This window comes from Berghia stephanieae, chromosome 1, assembly GCF_034508935.2.
Source record: "Berghia stephanieae isolate SIO BIC M18660-M18661 chromosome 1, UCSD_Bste_1.3, whole genome shotgun sequence".
Taxonomy (NCBI): domain Eukaryota; kingdom Metazoa; phylum Mollusca; class Gastropoda; order Nudibranchia; family Aeolidiidae; genus Berghia; species Berghia stephanieae.
This window is the reverse complement of record NC_088360.1, coordinates 91,829,505-91,844,504: the sequence shown is the minus strand read 5'-3', so window position 1 is coordinate 91,844,504 and position 15,000 is coordinate 91,829,505. Positions and strand designations below refer to the sequence as shown.

At 35.6% G+C, this 15,000-nt stretch overlaps 2 protein-coding genes and 1 long non-coding RNA gene across 4 annotated transcripts in view; 1 reads left to right on the top strand and 2 right to left on the bottom strand.

Annotated features, from left to right (window-relative positions):
• The window catches only part of LOC144961930 (UTP--glucose-1-phosphate uridylyltransferase-like), a 72,065-nt gene that overhangs the window by 39,556 nt on the left and 17,509 nt on the right, over window positions 1-15,000 (bottom strand). The gene's annotated exons all lie outside the window — the stretch shown is intronic.
• On the top strand, window positions 7,793-9,727 carry LOC144961983 (uncharacterized). Its single transcript, XM_078894989.1, has 2 exons — window positions 7,793-8,013; window positions 9,458-9,727. The coding sequence occupies exons 1-2, from the start codon at window positions 7,793-7,795 to the stop codon at window positions 9,618-9,620; spliced, it is 384 nt and encodes a 127-aa protein (XP_078751115.1). The 3' UTR covers window positions 9,621-9,727.
• Window positions 8,008-12,407, bottom strand: LOC144961996 (uncharacterized). The gene is made up of 4 exons (XR_013643335.1): window positions 12,093-12,407; window positions 11,250-11,415; window positions 9,713-9,872; window positions 8,008-8,904 (listed from the first exon to the last, which is right to left on the bottom strand). It is a non-coding gene; the product is annotated as an uncharacterized LOC144961996 (long non-coding RNA).

The window sequence follows — 15,000 nt, the reverse complement described above, 5'->3', positions numbered from 1 at the left end:
ACCAAACACGGAACGTTTCGGGCTCAACTCCCTTCTTCAGCAAATAACAATAATGAATACTTTTTTTTTCCTTCTAATGTACAATTACTGAATTAACAACCTCAGAGAAGAATTAAAATACCAAATATAGAATGTTTCGGGCTCAAATCCCTTCTTCAGCAATAACAATAATAATACTTTTTTTTTCCTTCTAATGTACAAAAATGAATATAACAACCTCAAGAAGAATAAAATACCAAATAGGAATGTTTCGGACTCAAATCCCTTCTTCAGCCAATAAAATAATAATACGGTTTTTTTCTTCTAAAGTACAATGCTGAATATAACAACCTCAAAGAAGAATAAAATACCAAATACGGAATGTTTCGGGCCCAAATCCCTTCTTCAGCCAATAACAATAGTAATACTTTTTTTCTTCTAAGTACAATGCAATATAACAACCTCAAAGAAGAATAAAATACCAAATACGGAATGTTTCGGACTCAAATCCCTTCTTCAGCCAATAACAATAATAATACTTTTTTCTTCTAATGTAAAATATATAACACCAAGAATAAAATACCAAATCGGAAGTTCGACTCAAATCCTTTTCAGCATAACGTATAAAATGAATAAATAGTTAAAAACAACAAAATACCAAAAACAGAACGTTTTGGGCTCAAACCTCTTCTTCAGCGAATAACAAATATAATACATTTTATTAATGTCGAAACCAGAAAGCTCTTGAATTTTCAGAATGGTTTCAGATACTTCTTTGCCTCATTGAAAAACAAATGCTCCATCTGGTGACTATCTGGATCAATGAGTAGTTTGCCCTAATGACCACACCTGACTGGCTGTCTTGACACCATGCCTAACTGGTCTGTGGGAGAAAGAGATTTATTAATTTAAAAAATTAGCTTTGTTCTGTTGATTTTATTCTCTAAATATATCTTTGAATTACTTTAACGAACAAATAAAATAAATGTAATGCTTCAAAATAGACTTTTACATTAACTAAAAAAACTAAATAAAATTTTACAAATTCATTTGTTTTTAAAACCGTGCAATTTTACATTCATTTCACACCTTAAATGGATGGTTATACCTTTCTCACAAATATACACATAATCTGAAGTCTATTTATGATATTTACCCTTATTTCAATTTTTTTTTAAATTCTGAAGACCATATATTGACTTTAAAATTCTCGTCATTACTGAAATCAGTCATTCGTCAAATTCAAATATTTTTTAAGGAAAAAGAATGATACAAGTAGAAAGATCATGATCGTCGTCGATGACTGAAATTAATTAGAATGTTCCAAAGCGCACGCATGCTCATGCCGTTTATATTAATATGATATATATTGCAAGCAAACGTACGCTTTTGAATTGCCGTATTGAAACACCATTATTTTCACACAGCCTTCGTAAATTATTTTTTCACTTTGAAACTGTCGTCCCATTACTGAGCGCGAACGATAAATTCACTGTTTCGTCATAAGCATAAATTAACCATTTACTTGAAGTACAGTGATAATAATGAGTAAAGATAAATTCGAAACATGGAAGTTGTTATGTGGACACTTCATCGAGTTAATGATTGCTACAAAACATCGATTGCCTCATGTTGTAAACAACTGTGACTGTTTCTATGTTTTTAATATTTTTTTGGGTACTAATTATAAGAAACAATGGTATACCTAATTAATTCCCGCGCAAATTAGTTTTCTGCCATTGCTTTGCTCAAGTGAGCTTGCTGTTTACCTTTCATTTTGATTCTTTGGATTTTACCGCTACGACGAATTACGAAGAAGAGTTTCAGTTTCAGTCAATTTTTATAGAGCTCATTTACAGGTCTAATATATGTATATATGTATACATTTACTTTTACTTCTGTTGCTTTGTGATATTGTTGCAAATATTTATTTGATTTTTATCATGCACCATACGTCTGTACAAATACTTTCCAAACAGATGAAACTTATCATTATTATTATTATTATTATTATTATTATTATTATTATTATTATTATTATTATTATTATTATTATTATTATTATATTGTGCATCTCTAGAGGATTTTAAGATAAAGCGCCTCATGAATAACGATAAGATCCTGTCATTGGTACAGTGGTAATCAATGGGTAATGCTTTTAACATGGATTGTGTAAGTTTGTGGGGCTGATCATTTCTTTAAAAAATCTTCATGAATGCGCTTGACTTTTCTTTTTTTTAAATATTTTAAAATTATATTTTAATTTTGAGACAACTCACCTCTTGATTCTAATGCTTTATATACAATGAGTTTGATGTAGCCCTTGTTGACGATATCAAACACACCTGAAAGATAACAAAGCCAAACAACTGTTAAGTAGCACTTTTTATAAATCACAAATGTTAACTCCACAACCAAGTATAAAGGATGCAACAAGACCTTGCTGATTCAGTTGGAGGGGGTGGGGGTGGGGGGGGGGGGGGGAGTACTTAAAAAGAAAAGATAGAAAAACCTAGCTTTTGCTAACATCATAATGATTGGAATTGTCATTTTAGTTTTCCATTCAAATGAATTCTGACAGCTCAGCAACACATTTGATAGTTCAAAAAAAAAGATGGATCATGTAGCACCAATCCTGAAAGGCTTTCAGCAGAGTACAAATTTTGTGTAATCTGCTACAAAAGCAATGCTCAAACTGCTTGTTCACCTGATTTTGTAATTTTACAACGGTGGTTCACACTTTTTGCTAATATTTTATGTTGAAGCTTGTGTGTTGTGAATGAAATATGTGCAGAATTTTGGAGGTTCATGCAGAAAACTACTATACCAGGGCAGTTAGAGACACTTGCAGATAGAGCAAAAATCTAAAACTAACAATGCAATATATTTTTTTCCCTTGGGAATTGAAGATGAGTATACCCTTTAGAGCCACTGAGACCATGGAGCCCGAGTTTATCCCAATATCTATAGCTTGAAACAGACAATGGCAATTTCTTGCTACCCTCTGGATAGAACGCTAGTTATCCAAACTGATTTCCACCAGATCGACCCAGCGACCCAATATCTGGGGAGTAGATAAAGACGTCATCAAAAAATCTCGAGTGCACCTGGGGTCATCCCGTTACTTTTGCTGAACTATCAGAACCCCCAAGATGAGTATGAGATACCAATGGATTTTAAGAAAGGGGGATGGGTGTATAAATTAAAGTGTCCTACCTTCACTATCCAATCAAAGATAGAACAGTTACCTGCAGGTAGAATCTACAGACTTAACCCTCAGACCAAACTGTATGAAAAACAATTAAGATGTGTTCAAAAGAAGGTGTTATTAACTAAAATATCCTACCTTCATGACAGTGCCAAATCGAGTTAATGCCCAGGATTGCAGCAAATTCCACAACAATAATCTATTAGTAGACCCACACACCAAACAAACTGTTTGAAAAACAATGAAGATAGTGTGTTCAAATAAAGGAAAAATTACTGGGATGTTGCTTGAAAAGCACAATTGATAGTTCATAATCAGAAGTTTTATCATGTAAAGCCAATCCGTGAAAGGCCTTCACTGGCTACTGTCAACAAAATAAGTCTATAACTATCAATGACAAAACTCAAACTGCCATTCACTGATTAGAAATTAGACAATGATGTCTGATCTCCATGGGTCACACCTAATGCTGGTATTTTGTGCGATCACCTTGAGTCTCAGAATATAAATAAAGATTGAATGTGTGTAACTTGATATATTTTAAAGGCAGAAAACAAGACTGACAGATAAAGCAAAAAAAAAAAATTTGAAAAATAAAAATAATATAAAAGATGCAATTTATCCCCCCACACCCCCCCCCCCCCCCCCCCCCTCCCACCTCTCTCTCAGAAATAGAAGATGGCTATGAAAGACCAATAAAGATTAAGTATAGGAGGAGGGGGGAGGGGGTGTTATTAACTAAAATATCATACCTTCAATGACAATGCCAAATCGAGTTAATTCTCAGGATTGCAGCAAATTCCACAACAATAATCTCTTAGTAGACCCACCACCAAACAAACTGTTTGAAAAACAAATAAGACGGTCTGTTAAAAAGAAGAAATAAAGATTGAATGTGTATAATTTGATTTATTTTAAAGACAGAAAACAATACTGACAGATAAAGCAAAAAGAAAAATAATATAATATTTGCAATTTATCCCCCCCCCCCCCCCCCCATTCTCAGAGATAGAAGATGGCTATGAAAGACCAATAAAGTTTAAGAATAGGAGGAGGGGGGAGGAGTGGTTATTAATTAAAATATCCTACCTTCAATGCCCCATCGAGTTAATGCACAGGAATGCAGCAAATTCCACAACAAGAATCGACTTAGTCGATTCACACACGTAACAAACTGTACTGAATGGAAAACAATTAAAGATGAGGTAAACAAAACAGAAAAAGAAAGAAAATGCTGGAAAAAATATTTTCTTCCTTTAGAACAATTATTAGTGACAAATCTCATTTTTCTGAATGCAATATTTGCTAAATGGAAAAGTACAAAAATAACAACGTTTAAATTTCACTGAAACTTCGTACACACACTGTTCAAAAGTAAAATTATCACTTCATAGATGTAAATTAAGAAATATTATGAAATAAAACCAAAAAAAATTGTCCTTTATTTCCATTAATTTCACTACATTTTTAGAGCTGGAATAAAATAAATTACTAGAGGGCACATAAAAAATTTCAGGGTCGGTCAATTCAATTGAAACCTCGCACACACACTGTTCAAATGTTACACAAACGGAAAATTATCACTTCATAGATGTGAATTAAGAAATATTATGAAATAAAACCAAAATAAATTGTCCCTTACTTCCATTAATTTCACTACATTTTTAGAGTGGAATAAAATAAATTACTAGAGGACACATAAAAAATTTCAGGGTCTGTCAATTCAATTGAAACCTCGTACACACACTGTTCAAATGTTACACAAACGGAAAATTATCACTTCATAGATGTGAATTAAGAAATATTATTACATTATTAAATAAAACAAAAAAATCGTCCCTCCGTTCCATTAATTTCATTACATTTTTAGAGCTGGAATAGAAAAAAAATACGAGGACACATAAAAAATTTCAGGGTAGGCCAATTCAATTGAAACCTCGCATACACACTGTTCAAATGTTAAAGAAACGGAAAATTTTCACTTTATAGATGTGAATTAAGAAATATTATTAGATTATTAAATAAAACCAAAAAAAATGTCTCTTACCTCCATCAATTTTCATGAGACTTTTAGAGCTCGAACAAAAAAATTCGTACGATATCGAATTCTCCGCCGATTCCCTCGATTGAAATAGCAGACGACAGAAACATTGTTGGGGCAACGGGTGACCCGGATGTTGAGGCCATAGTGGTTTCGCGAAAGACAAAAAATGGCGAAAATCAAGAGCTCCGCGTCTGCTTTCATTGGCTTTCATTTTGATTCAACGACAGCGTCCATAACGATGGTCAGCTTCCGGCATATTTCCGGGTTCAATTTTCGCTGCACGACCTCTCACGTTCAGTGAATGAGAGTTTCAAAATAGTGAGACTACCTAAATAAAACTCCGGCTCCATAAACGGGTAGTGCAGGGGGAATTAACCGCGCCTCTTGACCTTGACCCCCTTTTGACAACAGTCATGACACGGATTCGGTCATTCATGTTGGTTTCTTTCTTTATCTTACACTATCACGATGGCAGTCAGCGAGCTCCCTGAGGATATTTCTCAAAATTATTTACTATATTTGACATCCTGGCAAAAAAACACGAGAGGAAGCTTGTTGCCTATAAAAGTATGTTAAAATATTTAAAAAGGAGAACGAAATTTTTGATGTTTTTGCTTCTGTTTACTGTTTATCGAAGCCAACCGAAGAGCGAGAAGCCCCACGACGTGAGTTTTGAGGGAAAAGAAGGCAGTGGATGCCTACTGCTCATACAAAGCAGGGTAAGTGTTCAATTTTAGCTGAGTTTCATTTTTAAAACTACTGTTTAAAGTTACAATCGATTTCTATTTTTCTATGCATCGTCCTCTTCTGCACTGTGTAAATTATCACGACGCTAGACAAGTCATCTCATCGGTCAGTCAGTCATGTGGGTTGTGAAACAAGATTAATTTCAATGAAATGTTAAATGTTAGGTGACGTATGTCTTTTTCACCTTGGTCTTCATGAATTCAGTTTTGTAGAAAGCGTTACTACATAAAAAAGTGGTGGGGATGGGAGTTAAGCGAACGTAAGTAAAGGGAGAACAAAAGAGTTGTACTGTCATGTGTAGGTGAGTTAGAGTTGTGTTTTATGTGTGCCCCCTGTTGTTTGCATTGGCTCAGTAGAGCATCGGCTCAATCCGATTATTTAAAAAATATCTATATATCTTGTTTTATTGATAGAAATAAACAAACTTAAGTGCCCTTATTATTTTTTTTAAATCACCGGTATACGATTATCAGAATTACTAGTACTAAGTTCATGATGACAATGATCACTAAAGTCTATTTTTACAAATTTAAAGTAATTTTAATTTGCCTCACATTAAGTTGCCTCTCTCAGTTTATGAGTGCCAAAATGATGGGAAAGTATTTCATTTTTACATCGATTCCATAATTTCTTGCATTATTTAGTCTCACAAATATCTATTACTATTGTTATCATTCTTATTATGATCATATCATTATCATTATTATTATTTTTTTTTATTAGCATCTTTAGTGTATCAATGACTATGATTTGATGCCCAGTTAAGGAATTTTAGTTTTCTCTAAAGTTCTTTCCACTATAATTTTTCAACTGCTTCTCTAGGCATTTCAGTCTTTCTGAGTTAATCATTTCAGGGATTTGGTACAGAGAACTTTAATTAGATTAAGAAATGAAAGAAAAAAAAGGAAACGTGCTTTTTATTATATTTATATTTATAAAACGCAAATATAAAATTTGTGGACTGGGCCATCAGGTAAAATATGATGCTTTAGAGTTAGAGACCAATTATTATTTATGCCATTTCAAGGGAATCAATTACTAAGTCAGTTGAGCTATGCGGGAAATTAAAATAGTAATATTTGTGACTCACCGCCTGAGAAAATATGTTGGGAGTGCGTTTGTAGATGCAAAGAATTGAATTTATTTACAAAAATTTTGGTAAAAATTATTGGCGCAGCATCCACTAAACGTGCTCAAAGCACTTTACAATGGGTTCTGGGCCAACAGCAACAATTAACATTTAGGACAGGTCATGACGCCTGTTAGGCAATATTACATTTTTTGTTTCGGACAGAGACACCCTGTTAACGGCCAGGTACTCATTTTACACCTGAGTACGGTGAGAGAATGTGAGGAACAAGCCTTTTCCAAGGACTCAACTATGCGCTGAGTGAGGCTCGAACCCAGGACCTTCCAATCCAAAAGCGAGTGTCATACCACAAGCCCACATAGCCGCACGAAAAAATATGAGACTTGGATTAGATCAATTTTTAATTGCGGAGAGTGAATGTAGTTTATTGATTTATTGTAGAGTGATTATCTAAATTTTAAATATTTTTGATTATTTTAACGTTAAATTCACTTTCTAGCATCATTTTACCTCGAATACCCTTTGTCAAGTGTGATCCATTAGCTCAATTTGGCATAATATTTTTTAATTCAACTTAAAAAGGGGGTTAGTCATCCTATACACCATTTTAAAAATAATATGACTCATCATCTAAATATGTGATATAATTTTCATTCCGAAGCGGTTTTACAAACAAGTGTTGTTTTCATTTGTTTTTAAATTTTACTTGCAGCATATCTGGTGAATGTTCCCATGTTGTTGCAGTAATCCTTACACTGAAGAATTGGCTGCAAGCTGGATTACAAGATATACCTACAGATCCAAGCTGCACACAAGCCTTCCACAACAATGGAGTAAACCTTGTGGCCCAAGAACTGATCCCGAGCCCATTACCTCCATGGTTATTCCCAAACCATGTAGGAATGTAAAGCTGCGACCAGTCATGGCAGCTATTGAGAACAGCAGGTAATATAATGCATTCAAATCATTGGGACAAAACAATCTGCATTGTTACAAGGGTAGATTGTTTGATTTTAGGGGATTTACAGCACTTGCGACACAATTAAATCATTTGAGTGCCAGATGATACGGGGAGAAGTTGTAGATCTGAAGTTGAAAGTATCAAAGGAAAAGCAAGACAAAGGGATATGGTTCGAAGGGGGAACAGAAGATCCCATGAACAATATACTGATGTGCCTACTTTGGCATTGTTAAAAGGCTTATAGTCTGAATTCAATAGACTTTGATTTTTTAAGGCCTTGGGCCTGTTTGTCTTTATCTCTATACCATCAAGAAAAACTAGTGTGTCCGGAAAATCTTTTAAAAATTGTTGTAGCATGTTATTCTTAATGGTGTCCCGATCGGGCCATACTGGCAAACTGTCAAGCCTGAAATACAAGTAATTGATCCATGCCCTAAATAGACATCCTGCACCATTTCTTGATATTTTAAATAAATTGGCAAGATGCAAGAAAGTGTAATTTTGACGCAATTTCATCATAACAAGTAAAAATTGATCTATAATGGGCAAGCAACATGTTGCTTTCATTTGTGTTGATATGGTAAATTACAAAGATGAATATTTTTACAAAATCTTCATACACGAAACCAGTGTAACTCTTTACAGCTTCTTTCGGTCCGTGATGGTGCAGGTGTTCAATGGTCATTGAGTGACTGCATTTATCTGCGTCCGTTTTGGGTTTTTTTTTGACAACAGCAGCCTCTTAAGTTCCTCTCCTTTTAATAATTCTTGGGCGTGAAGTCTCTTAGACTCCTTCAGTTGTTGCTTAAGCAAAAAGACTTCTTCTTTCAGTGATAAGTTCTCTGCAACCACTGCTAACAGTGTCATGTTAGAATCTGAAATAAAATGAAATTATTTTTGCAATTAGTTGTCCAGCAGAGACTAGATCAACAAACTGTAATTAATCTGGGTAAGAATATTGAATCTATTGAGACCACCCACTTTTACTTTTACCCACTTACAATGTCTGGAATTGCATTAACAGTACTATCCAGTTAGAAGTTTGTTTTTTCTCTGTCATAGGTATTCTATGTATGAACAGTGTTTTATTTATGTCCAGCTACATAGAGACTGGTAGCCTGCATATCTAATACCCAACATTTTGGATATGCAGATTAAGACTCTGACACCTGTACATCTATGCCTTTTTTAAAAAGGTAGTTGCAAGTCAAGAGGAAGGGAATTGAAGAAAACATTTATGTTTCTATTCTAATGGGCCCGAGAAAAGTATTTTAAATAGAAATTGCTCAAGGCAGCAAGTTGTTTGACTCCAGACAATCTATGTTTTTTTTCAGGCGGTTAAAATAAATTTATCACATGTTCATAAAATCATTGATTTTTTAAAATATTCTTATTCTTTTCATGCTTTCTTTTTTTTTTATTTCCTAGGCTCCTCTCATTGGTGAGAAGACTGTGTCATGAAACTTCTATCAGTTGTTGGGATTTGGCACTTCCATGTCTGATAAATTTTGATCCTCCAGAGAGCGTGGTGAAATATAGTCATGAGTGGCAGGATGTATCTAATCAGCACTTCGGATGCCCAAAATCTTGAACATTCAACTGTTCAACAGGCTCACTGTGCTCTTTCCACATAGTAAAAATTATACAATTTGTCATTTCTTTTATATGTTATTAAAGTCATACCTAAATTTGGAATAACCCTTTGTTCATTTTCCTTGTTATCCCTTAGTTCATTTTCTTTGTTTTCAGTCTCCCTGTTGACCACTTCAGTATCCATAGGTTCTGGTGCGGATCCATTTTCGGGATTGGTTGCTTCAAAATTAGTGTTCTTTCATGACCGTCTCTGAAAAAGAACAAAATGTAAACGTTTCTGACAGTGATGTGTTTATGCACTTTATGGTCTTGTGGTAAGACTTTATCCACCAGGTGGGGGTACATTGAGTATGTAGACCAGACATGATGACAATAAGGCGCTATGACTATCTTGTAAGATTACCATCCAGGTAGTTTTATTTTATAAGTGCGGTTATGTGGTCTGGAGTAGGTCATACACCTTTGGACCAAAAGGTCTGGGTTCGCATCCCGAGTGGTAAAGTTGAGCCCTTGGAAAGGCTCTTTACTCACATTTTCTCACCTTATGTGGGTGTAAAATGAGTAACTGGTCAACAGCGTTGTCACTGTCCAAAAAAAAAAGGTGCAATATCGCCAAAGTGTCGTGTCTCATCCTACATGTTGAGTGTTGCTGTCGACCCCTTGTAAAGCGTTTTTGGCATGTTTAGTGGAGATTGCTGTTTATAAAAGATCCAGGTTTTTATTTATGATAAGAAAAAGTAAGTAAAGAGCTTTTTTCCAAGGACCCAACTTATTGCACACACAGTCACAGAGGGACTCAAACAAGTCAGAATGTCATACCCCGAGATCTCAAAGCTAAACATAAGACAATAAGCAAATAAATGCTAAATTTACTCCTTGGGTGGGGTTCCTGGCCTTCCATAGTGGGCAGGTACATACTGTGTCTTCTACTTCTATCCCCGTATATCTGTTTTCCAACTTGCATTCTGTCTTTGTCTTGGAATGAGATTACATACATACTTGGTTTTATCCTGGCTGGGAGGGAAACAGTCAAATGCATAGTTATTGTTTTGGGAGATGATATTTTTTTCCTTGTAAATCTTCTCTCTGTTACAATAATCTGTTCTGTGCTTCTTTTTTTTTTTTACATATAATTATGTGGTTCCGATAGCTCAGTTGGTAAAGCACTCGCTTTACATGCAAAGGGAACTGGTTCGATTCTGGACCCATGTCTCTTGTTCACACAGTGGTGGTTGGTCTGTTAGGCCTTGAGTCTTGAGGAAAGTACTTTGTGATAAACTAGCAGCATCCCACCAGAAGGATGACATGCACTGTAAAACCTGGAGTAATAAAATCTGGCTACATTGGTCCTATGGCTCTGAAAAAAAAAGACTACTTTTCCTTTTCTCAATTTTGGGGGTCGTGAAAATTATATTTTTCAACCTGATCATCAAAATCAGACACATTGATCAACACTCACTATCACCCTTGATAATTTCAAACAGTAAAGCAGGGTTCAACTCATTTACCTAAACCTGCTACTGCTATCTGATTTGTTGAATTCAGGAAACAAATGTCATTATTAATAAGAAAACACACTGAGAATTTAAAAACGCATAGCCACATGAGATAACGGTCAAAAACTCACCCTGATACCATTCCCTGATCAGAATCCCTCACCCTCAGAGGTTAAAGCCGACGTTTGCTTGGTGTTAATTTTGTTCTTGACTTTGGATATTGAGTTCCAATCGATAACTTGACTGAGCAAGTTCAGGATCGGGGAATCTTTTAGTCGGCTCACCATCTTTGAAATGCTGCAATTTAAGTTGGAAAGATAAAATGAAATTATTTGATTTGACAGCATCAGTAAAACATGTATCTTCTCTTGTTTTCTTGTTATTATTAGAAGAATAACAACAGTAACATCTACTGTCAATGTCTCCCACACTATTATCACCGTACAGTGAATATAGCCTTCCACACCATTATAGTGAATATAGTCTCCAACACTATTATCACCGTACGGTGAATATAGCCTTCTAACCATTATATTGAATATAGTCTCCCACACTTTTATCACCGTACAGTGAATATAACCTTCCACACTATTCTCACCGTACGGTGAAAATCGTCCACCAAGATATTACCGCACACCGTCAGGCTATTATCACCGTCGTATGGTAAATAAGAGATAAACATCGTATCTACTTGTCTTAAACTGTACTAATAAATGAACGGCTCAAATAAAGTATTCTCTAAGTCTCTAAGATCGTTCTACTTACTTCTACAATGTTGATTTTGATTAAGACTTAGACTTAGACCAACTGGCCGGGAGTCAAGACTCTACTAACTCTAAAAGTCAACGTGAAAAGTGAAAGAGAGAAATGATGTTTACCGAAAGAATCATAAAACAAACTCTGACAAAAAAAAATTAAAAAATCAATTTTAATATGATAATGATTGATATAAACTGTGTTGAATATCAACTTACCTTAGAACAAATGTAACGGTTCTTGTTGATCTTCGCTAAATTCAGCTGATTGTGAGGGCGAGCGCAAGCCCTGATCCATCGCTTGCATCGAGGTTTGTCGATCCACGGCTTGATAAAAGGAAAAAATCGTACGCCTCCCGATCTCTCAGGATATCAACTGTCGCTGTCACAAAGGCCCCATTGACAATTTTTACCCATATTTTCTTTAATTTAAAGAATTCTGCATCAGGCTTAGTCTAAGACTACACAGCCATTACTATTGTTTATAAACAACTACCTAGCCATGTCCGAATGCCATATCCGGGTCAGGGCTCTGAGGGTGTGTCACGAATCTCGTGTTTTGATTGGTTAAAAATCTACTGGTTAATTGGGTCTCAAGGCTCTAAAGGACTACTATCAATCGTTCTCCCAACAGCTGCGTTATGCGACTCAGCACCTCAAAATGGTATTATGTCAGAGTTATTCATATGCAGACTAAGCATTGGATTCGTGGTCAAAAATACGAAAGGTGGATTAAATTTAGATTATTAAAATGATTTATTGAGGACAAAAGATAATATAGCACATCTGAAATTGCCAAAATCTAAATTTTCTCATTTCTGACCATTTCAACCCAATCTTTGGGAACTGGTTAATCCCGACAGAATGCCAGTTTGAGGCGGTGGGTCATATAATATGAATTTTTGTTTTTCGTAAAGTCCAAATCATTTGATGTCAGTCATCCACCCTTTAAGTACTAAGTTCCGGTCTTAGCAGACTTACAATAATATCCGCCAGTGTCATTGTAGCCAGGAAATCATTCACAATTTGATTCAAGCAAGGTAATATTATAATATTTATAAAGTGCCTTGTCCATTTGCCAAGGATATGACACTTGAACCAAGATTTGCTATTATTGTCACCCACCCGGTCACTGACCACGCCGAAAGTTGCTCCATTTGATTGTGATACACGAGTAAAAAAATGAGAAAAAGAAAAAAAAAACTTGAGAACTTATATAGAGCAACATCCATTAGGCGTGCTCAAAGCGAATTTACACGAGGTCCATAGCCAACAGCAACATTAAACAAGTAGGATGAGACATGACGACTGTTAGGCGATGTTACAATTTTTTTTCTGATAGACAACGCTGTTAACGGCTAGGTAGTCGTTTAAATCTGAGTATGATGAGAGAATATGAGTAAAGAGTCCATTTCAAGGACACTTTGCACCGCTCAGAGCGGGATTCAAATTGTTTGTTTGTTTTTAAGGGTTTTACGGCGCTTGCAACACATTAAGTTCATTTCAGCGCCAGTAGAAAGGAAGAAAACGGGATAGTAAAAAGTTCTGGAATTACAATTAAAGCACCCAAGAAAAGGTAGGACAAAAGGAAATTGGTTCAAATAGGAAACAGATGTAGATTCCAAGAGCACACTATCAAAGTACTTGGTTTGAGATCACTTAAAAGTCTCGCCCAGACACTAACACAAGTCCCCACAAAGAGGAATACACTCAAATGCTTACACTATACATTCAAAATAGCAAATATAACAATATATAACAGAGAGATGATTTACAAGGAAAAAAATATCATCTCCCAAAATAATTACTATGCATTTGACTGTTTCCCTCCCAGCCAAGCACTACAGCCCAGGGCCAAGGCAAAACATAGTAATCTCATTCCAAGACAAAGACAGAAAGCAAATTGGAAAACAGATATAAGGGGATATAAGACACAGTAAGTGCCACCATGCCCACTATGGGAGGCCAGGAACTCCACCCAGGGGATTCGAATTCTGGACCTTCCAGTCCGAAAGTGAATGTCATACCACTTGAACACCAACGTGTCAAAGGCAGAGAGAGAGAGAGAGAGAGAGAGAGAGAGAGAGAGAGAGAGAGAGAGAGAGAGAGAGAGGTGATGATGATGATGATGATGTGTGTGTGTATGAGTGTGTACGACTGTGAGGCAGAGAGAGAGAGAGAGAGAGAGAGAGAGAGAGAGAGAGAGAGAGAAGGGTAAGGAGTAGCACAGGTCACAGGAGTAAAGACAGTTAGGGAGGGACTCGATATGGGAAGAGAGATAATATAGAACGAAGAGAGGGGGGGGGGGGGGGGGGCGTGGGTCAAAATAGTGGCCCACTATCAGCCCGCACAGCAAAAAGGATCAAACCAATGACCCATGCTGATAACATCTGCCGTGGATGTATTGCGTTACATTATATAGTGTGTTCGTGTCTGCTTCAACTACCACAACATAAATAAATACCATTTACTAAAGAAATTGTGCAATTTACAATCATTCTACTTTTCTATTCACTGATTTCAATCGCTGACCGAAATCAGTTTAGCACGTTGGGGGTTGGGGGGGGGGGGGGGGGGGGGGGGGGGGAGTAAAGTTTGACATTGTGACAATCTAAAACCACTGCGTTGTCTATTCATCTTTTTTTTTTTTCTTTGTTTATTTATTTAATTAATTAATTTTTATTTATTCATTTAATCGATGCATTTATTTACTGTATTTTTTTTCTTCAACATAATAACTTCACCCATTAATTATTACAATTAACTAGAGACCTAACGTCTGTTGGTGAAAACGATAAGGTATGTATTTAATTGAAAATCCCTGTCAGCAAAACATTTTTTAAATATAACCACTAATTTATCATTAACCAATTAGCCGCCATACTCTGGAAAGGCACGTATTAAAAAATTTTGTACAGAAAACTCGTCCTTCAAATATCGATAGATTTAAATAACCTTCATCTTGGCAAAAACTTCGCGAAGTCCCAGGTTTGAGAGTTTTTGCCGAGGCCATTTAAATCGATCTATATTTGAAGGACGACTTTTCTGGCCATTAAAAAAAAATACGTGTCTTTCTAGAGTACGACAGTAAACTGGTTAAAACAAATCGCCAGAGACAAGTTTTGCT